We start from the raw sequence: 7584 nt of genomic DNA on the forward strand, positions 1-7584 counted from the left end.
CCAATTCCCCAGTAAAATTCCACAGCCTGATGGCAGAAAAGATTTGCTACATATTATTGCTGAGAACAAAAAGAATTCCTGCCTTGAAATTACCAACACTGGATTGAAGCTGAAGACTCGACATCACTATTATGCACAAATAAAAGGGGGTGTAACACTTTTACCACATTTAAGTCAAATCTCAACAGCTTTTAATAACAACTTCGTTCACACACTTTGATTTCTTTTCACACACACTCAAAACCTATCCCATCATGCATGTGGTGTACCACAGGTAGACCAACAGACACTACAACCCCTCTTTTCCTTGGATTTAGACATAGTTTACAACAGCAACATTACACGTATATCTCTTTCCGAACGTTCTGATCTTGATAAGGACAAGTTCAATTAAAACTGAATAACACGCTCATAGTTCAAAGCGTCCCTTTCAATAGAGTTCATAATCAGCAGAGTTCATAATCCTTTAAGTATCCTGGCGGTTTCCTTAACCGAGTTGGCCTCGTGGATACCTCTGGGGTCCCTGTATTGGCATTCCTATCTGCAACAACACCTTGTCCTGTGTCTTGTTGGTCCGACTCCTCGCTCCCTGTCAGGTATTTCTTTACTTAAGTCACGTTTCTCTTATAGCTAACCCCTTCTGGTGACATCATAGTGACTTCATTTCCATATTTACTGGTAATTTTGTGAGGTGCTTCCCCAAAGCTTGTTGATAGCTTGTTTTCCTTCCTCTGTTTCATCAGGACTTGATCACCTGTAGCTAAGCTGTTTTCTTGAGCTCCCCTTCTTTCATCAGCATAGTCAGTTCTTAAAAGTGTTTGGTGTGTAGCCAGGCATGTTAAAAATATAATAAAAAAGGTTGACACTGGCTAAAATATTGTGTTGGACGTTTCGGCAACTGCTGTTGCCTTCCTCAGCAGGGATGAAAAATGCAAAAATCTAACGGCGTCCCGATGGTACACGATGCGTATAAATATAAAATCGCACTTCAAAAGAATATTTTAAAAAATGAAATAGACAATACAAACGAAGGTCTCCAGAGCACTCTAAAATATTTTTACAAATTCTTTATGTTATTGTAAACGTTTGGAAGTGCTATATGCTCGTTTATAGCGTTCGTATCTCGTAAGGAATGCCAAGCCTCCAGAATAAGTCTTTGTCGCCATGCCGATGATCTGTCAACAATTTCGACGTTCATCAAGTCTATTTGGTGATTGTAGCGCATGTAGTGTTTGGCCAACAAAGAGTTTTCATCTAATGTTGCTATGACCTTTGAGTGCTCTTTGACGCGTGTTTTTAGCGCGCGCGATGTCTGACCGATGTAAACACAATCACAATCTTTGCATTTGATCTTATATACGATTCCTCTAGAGGCCTCCCTCTCGATTTTGTCCTTTGGTTTTTTAAGTATATTTGAGATTGTCCGAATAGGTTTATGAGCGACCTTAATGTTGAAACCTCGAAGAACCCTCGCGATTTTCTCGGAGAATCCTTTGGCATAGGGCAAAACAACCATACCGCGCTGGTCGGAATCATTTACTTCTTGTTGTCTGTTGCGTTGGCGACCATTGTAGATGAAATTGGCAGGGTAGTTATAAGCGGTAAGGGCTTTTGCTACTCTCTTCGTTTCTCGTACAGCTTCCTCTTCGGTGGACGGGATATTCTTTGCGCGATCCATGAGGGTGCGTATGACCGAGTATTTATGTTGGGGGTGGTGATGAGATTTGAAGTCAACGTAGCGGTCGGTGTGGGTAGCTTTTCTGTATACAGACACGGTGATCGAGCCATCGTTTTGTCTGGTTGTTTTTGTGTCAAGAAAGGCAATAGAACCTTCTGATTCTATCTCGATGGTAAATTTGATGTTAGTGTTGATAGAATTGAGGTGTGCGTGGAATTCATCCGCGTGTTCCCTTTTTATGCATACATGGCTGTCATCTACGTATCTCATCCACCATTTGGGAGAGTTTGGAGCCGATAACAGGGCCTTTTCTTCTACATATTCCATGACGAGATTGGCTAAGATGGCGCTGACTGGAGATCACATCGGACAACCGAAAATTTGTTTGAAATGGTCACCTTGGAACACGAAGAAGTTATTGTCGAGGACGAACTGTAAAAGGGCAATGATATTCTGGATGGATAAATTTGTTCTTTCAGGCAGTGATTTATCAAAGTCTAGTCTTTCTTTAACAACTTTCATGGCTAGATGGGTAGGAATGCAAATAAACAGTGACACGACGTCAAAGGATACTAGGATTTCGTCGGGATCCACTGACATAGTGGGGATCTTTTCAACGAAAGATGCGCTGTTCTTAACTGTGTACTTATTGTTTTGAAGTGGTGACAAGATATTGGCGAGGTATTTGGGCAATTCGTATGTGGGAGACCCAATGGCGCTCATAATTGGTCTTAACGGGACGTTGTCTTGGTGGATTTTGGGAAGGCCATAAAATGATGCCGGTGTGGAGTTGGTACTATGAAGTTTGTGATAGAGCTTCGGTTCCAACTGTTTTTTGTCGCTGTCATGTGGGGCTGGCTGATCTTTAATCTGTAGGAGAAGTTTATTGAGGGATTTTTCCGTGCTCGATGTTGGGTTCCTTCTTTTATCTGTTATCTTCTGGTAAGTTTTATCATCGTTTAGAAGGTTGTTTACTTTCTCAGTGTAGTCGTTGGTATTCATCACTACTACGGCTCGGCCCTTATCGGCTGGCAAAATTGTAACAGACTTGTCTTTGGCAAGATCTTTGAGCGCTTTTTCCTCTTCACTAGTGATGTTTTTTCGTGGGGGAGGGCGACAACTGTTAATAGCAGAAGTGACTGAAGCTCTGACGAGGTCTTTTTCGGCGTCAGGAAGCTGATCTATGCCAGATTCGATCGAGGAAACAATTTGAGGCACTGGTAAACTCTGCGGAGTGATGGCAAAATTAAAGTTGAGGCTTAAAGCTGAATGTTCGCTTACGGATAGCGGTCTACCAGAGATGTTAACGACCCACTTATCCTTGAGGTTGGTTTCGTGCGTTGGAGGACGTGGCAAAATGTTCTGGGCCAAGCCTGCCTAAGGCTACGCATTTCGAATTGCCACACGAAAATCAAGAAACTCTCTCAGCGCTTGTCACAAACAACACACAAACTCCGAGAGATGATTTATAAAGAATCCTTCGACACCCTCCTCCTCACAATCAAACAGAGGTCACAATGGGAAGCACAACGGAGAAGGAAATGTCACAAGAAGAAACTCCAGAACATTTTGCCACGTCCTCCAACGCACGAAACCAACCTCAAAGATAAGTGGGTCGTTAACATCTCTGGTAGACCGCTATCCGTAAGCGAACATTCAGCTTTAAGCCTCAACTTTAATTTTGCCATCACTCCGCAGAGTTATGGCCTTCCCAAAATCCACAAAGACAACGTCCCGTTAAGACCAATTATGAGCGCCATTGGGTCTCCCACATACGAATTGTCCAAATACCTCGCCAATATCTTGTCACCACTTCAAAACAATAAGTACACAGTTAAGAACAGCGCATCTTTCGTTGAAAAGATCCGCACTATGTCAGTGGATCCCGACGAAATCCTAGTATCCTTTGACGTCGTGTCACTGTTTACTTGCATTCCTACCCATCTAGCCATGAAAGTTGTTAAAGAAAGACTAGACTTTGATAAATCACTACCTGAAAGAACAAATTTATCCATCCAGAATATCATTGCCCTTTTACAGTTCGTCCTGGACAATAACTTCTTCGTGTTCCAAGGTGACCATTTCAAACAAATTTTCGGTTGTCCGATGTGATCTCCAGTCAGCGCCATCTTAGCCAATCTCGTCATGGAATATGTAGAAGAAAAGGCCCTGTTATCGGCTCCAAACTCTCCCAAATGGTGGATGAGATACGTAGATGACAGCCATGTATGCATAAAAAGGGAACACGCGGATGAATTCCACGCACACCTCAATTCTATCAACACTAACATCAAATTTACCATCGAGATAGAATCAGAAGGTTCTATTGCCTTCATTGACACAAAAACAACCAGACAAAACGATGGCTCGATCACCGTGTCTGTATACAGAAAAGCTACCCACACCGACCGCTACCTTGACTTCAAATCTCAACACCACCCCCAACATAAATACTCGGTCATACGCACCCTCATGGATCGCGCAAAGAATATCCCGTCCACCGAAGAGGAAGCTGTACGAGAAACGAAGAGAGTAGCAAAAGCCCTTACCGCTAATAACTACCCTGCCAATTTCATCTACAATGGTCGCCAACGCAACAGACAACAAGAAGTAAATGATTCCGACCAGTGCGGCATGGTTGTTTTGTCCTATGCCAAAGGATTCTCCGAGAAAATCGCGAGGATTCTTCGAGGTTTCAACATTAAGGTCGCTCATAAACCTATTCGGACAATCTAAAATATACTTAAAAAACCAAAGAACAAAATCGAGAGGGAGGCCTCTAGAGGAATCGTATATAAGATCAAATGCAAAGATTGTGATTGTGTTTACATCGGTCAGACATCGCGCACGCTAAAAACACGCGTCGAAAAGCACTCAAAGGCCATAGCAACATTAGATGAAAACTCTTTGTTGGCCAAACACCACATGCGCTACAATCACCAAATAGACTTGATGAACGTCGAAATTGTTGACAGATTATCGGCATGGCGACAAAGACTTATTCTGGAGGCTTGGCATTCCTTACGAGATACGAACGCTATAAACGAGCATATAGCACTTCCAAACGTTTACAATAACATAAAGAATTTGTAAAAATATTTTAGAGTGCTCTGGAGACCTTCGTTTGTATTGTCTATTTCATTTTTTAAAATATTCTTTTGAAGTGCGATTTTATATTTATACGCATCGTGTACCATCGGGACGCCGTTAGATTTTTGCATTTTTCATCCCTGCTGAGGAAGGCAACAGCAGTTGCCGAAACGTCCAACACAATATTTTAGCCAGTGTCAACCTTTTTTATTATATTTTTAGTCAGTTCTTCTCTGTTTCATCTCTGCATCCTTGTCTCTTGCCTGGCTGTCAGCAAATCCGGAAGTCGTCAATTCGGGAATCTTTGATCTTATCTCTCTGTTAAACAACAGTTTGGTTGGGGTAACACCAGTGGTACTATGAGGCGTGGTCCTGTAGGCTGTCAAGAATTTTCTCATCTCCACCCATAGATTCTTCTTTTCAGCTTGAGCAATCTTCAGGGCTTTGAGTAAGCTTCTATTTTGACGTTTAACTTCCCCATTTGCCTGGGGCCACAGCGGTGTGGACGTTCTGTGCTGTATGTCATTTGCTTTCAGGAATGCCCCAAATTCCTTGGACGCGAACTGTGGGCCATTGTCTGTTTTCAGCGATTTTGGCAAGCCATGTGTACAGAATATCTTCTCAAGGCTTTCGATAGCATTGGTGGAAGTTACAGACTTCATAATCTCCACTTCGAAGTAACGACTATAATAGTCCACAACGACGAACACGTACTCTCCTGAGGGTAGGGGACCCATAAAATCTGCCGCTAAATCTTGCCATGGTTGGTCTGGAAAGTCGGTGTGCCTTAAGGGCTCGGGCGGTGTGGGCAGTCCAACCAACTGACAGCCATGGCAGGTCTTGCACTTGTCTTCAACTTGCTTATCGATCCCCGCCCACCACACTTTGGTGCGGAGTGTCTGTTTGGTTTTTACTAGGCCTTGGGGTCCTTCATGTGCTAAATTGAGCACTCTTTCACGTAGTTTGTGAGGGATCAACAATCTTATCCCCCTTAGGACTACAATCATGGACAAAAGTGTTGGGAAGGTGACTTCATTTTACAGATACCCCCCTCCCCCTTTTCAATGTTGGATTTTCCAGGGGAAAAAAATGGTGACTTTTGTTACCTGAAGAACTCCAACATTGAATATGGGGGAGGGGGGCCACAAGAGCATGGTATTTCCCAAATATTTCAGCCAATAGTTAGAAAAATCGAATTAGGTGTGAAGTGAGCTGATGCGCGCAACCTTCCCAACAACTTTTGACCACGATTGTCTGAAAAAGGTCGAAGCGCAATAACTGCGATTTTATACACGTGGTTTCATTCCTTTAACAGAACCTCGAAGAAGTGGCAAAATATTGGCATTTCGATATGTTTCGTTCAAGTTATTACTGAAATCAAGCTCAAATAACGTCTTCATATTTTCTTTTTGATAATCTCGCAAATAGTTACGTGGGATGTTTACGAAATGAATAAGAAAAATTCCCGGTGAGCTGTACCATATATCTATTCGCTGTTGTTAGATATTCAATATTTCCCATAAATACGCGATAGATTTTGCTAGGATAGGTCGTAAGTGGCTTTTCATATATTATTAAACCCTGTGTGTAGCCTCGAGTGTAGGATGTTTCGTGTAAGTCTACATAAAGAGCGCAGATGTATATTTCATGCTGTCCTACATGATGTAGGAGCGCGTAAAAGCGGGCAGGCCATGTTGGATTATTAAATGTATTTTGTTGTGGTTTAATCCGTGTCCATCGAGTCGTATCTTCTTCGGGGATTCTACAACTGGCGACGAGGATGGTTCTCAAGGTGTAAGGAATACTTTTTAGCGAAGATGAATTTCAAAGATTTGGAAATTGGAGGAATTCGACCGTTTGATGTCAACAGTGATCCGAGTAGCGTGGGTACAGAATGGAAAAGATGGCTTCGAAGTTTTCAATTATATGCTGATGGAAAAGGTCTGATTATCGTTCCAGACAAGGATGACAACAAAGTGCAAAGACGGGCGCTTCTTCTTCATTGTGCAGGATCGGATGTTCAAGATATTTTTGATGTTTTGCCAAACACTGGTGGTGCAAAGGATTACCAGAAGGCTGAAGATGCCTTAACAGCACATTTCGTAACTCAAATTAACATTCCCTATGAGCGGCATTTGTTCAGAGAAATGGTACAGGAAGAAAATGAAACGGTTGACCAATATGCAGTGCGATTGAGGCGGAAAGCCAGCAGTGTGATTACGGAGATCAAATGGAGGCCCAGATTCGAGATCAAATAGTTTCGAAGTGTAGATCTAACGAGCTGCGCCGTAAACTTCTGGAAAAAGGTCAGGCCCTCACTCTTCAGAATCTACAAGAAATTGCACGTAATTACGAAGCAGTCCGGAGGCAAACACAAAGTATGAATTTCTCCACTGAGCCAGTCAATCGAGTCCGTGAGAGCTTGCCTGGGAGGAGCAATAGAAAGTTCAGCACACAGTCAAGTAGTGAGTGTTATCGATGTGGAAGAAGGGGTCATTTTGCCAGAGATCTCCAGTGCCCAGCAAGAGGAAAAACGTGCACAAAATGCTCACAGGTTGGACATTTTGCAAATGTATGCAAAACAAAATTCCTAGCTACTCCTGGAAAATCGGATGTACGGTATATGCAGGAGGATGCCTGTGGTGATGACGATGATGACGAGTATGTGTTTGCAATTGCTGGTAGGGATCATGGAGGAAAGGTAGTAGTCAACATTGGAGGTGTCCCAGTGGAGATGATCATCGATTCTGGCGCGAGTGCGAATGTCATTAGTCAAGCCTCGTGGGAACAACTGAAGAAATTCCATATCAGGTGTG

The 7584-nt window shown here is 42.8% G+C and overlaps 3 protein-coding genes across 3 annotated transcripts; 1 reads left to right on the forward strand and 2 right to left on the reverse strand.

The window, feature by feature from the left end:
* Nucleotides 1-1057: 1057 nt before the first annotated feature.
* On the reverse strand, nucleotides 1058-2005 carry LOC138040393 (uncharacterized). The gene has a single exon (XM_068886127.1). The coding sequence runs from the start codon at nucleotides 2003-2005 to the stop codon at nucleotides 1058-1060; it is 948 nt and encodes a 315-aa protein (XP_068742228.1).
* A 33-nt stretch (nucleotides 2006-2038) lies between these two features.
* On the reverse strand, nucleotides 2039-3807 carry LOC138040394 (uncharacterized). Its single transcript, XM_068886128.1, has 2 exons — nucleotides 3619-3807; nucleotides 2039-2905 (listed from the first exon to the last, which is right to left on the reverse strand). The coding sequence occupies exons 1-2, from the start codon at nucleotides 3805-3807 to the stop codon at nucleotides 2039-2041; spliced, it is 1056 nt and encodes a 351-aa protein (XP_068742229.1).
* A 16-nt stretch (nucleotides 3808-3823) lies between these two features.
* Nucleotides 3824-4414, forward strand: LOC138040395 (uncharacterized). Its single transcript, XM_068886129.1, has one exon. It carries the CDS (start codon nucleotides 3824-3826, stop codon nucleotides 4412-4414), a length of 591 nt encoding a protein of 196 aa, XP_068742230.1.
* Nucleotides 4415-7584: the final 3170 nt, after the last annotated feature.

This window comes from Montipora capricornis, chromosome 3 (genome assembly GCF_036669925.1).
Source record: "Montipora capricornis isolate CH-2021 chromosome 3, ASM3666992v2, whole genome shotgun sequence".
NCBI classification, from domain to species: Eukaryota; Metazoa; Cnidaria; class Anthozoa; order Scleractinia; family Acroporidae; genus Montipora; species Montipora capricornis.

Excerpts from the sequence above, each read along its gene's own strand:
- LOC138040393 (XM_068886127.1), bottom strand. The coding sequence starts at position 2,005 with ATGGAATATGTAGAAGAAAAGGCCCTGTTATCGGCTCCAAACTCTCCC.
- LOC138040394 (XM_068886128.1), bottom strand. The coding sequence starts at position 3,807 with ATGGCGCTGACTGGAGATCACATCGGACAACCGAAAATTTGTTTGAAA. Across the intron at positions 2,906-3,618 it reads CAACTTTCATGGCTAGATGG|AGTTTACCAGTGCCTCAAAT; the intron begins GTAGGAATGCAA and ends ATCACTCCGCAG.
- LOC138040395 (XM_068886129.1), top strand. The coding sequence starts at position 3,824 with ATGGAATATGTAGAAGAAAAGGCCCTGTTATCGGCTCCAAACTCTCCC.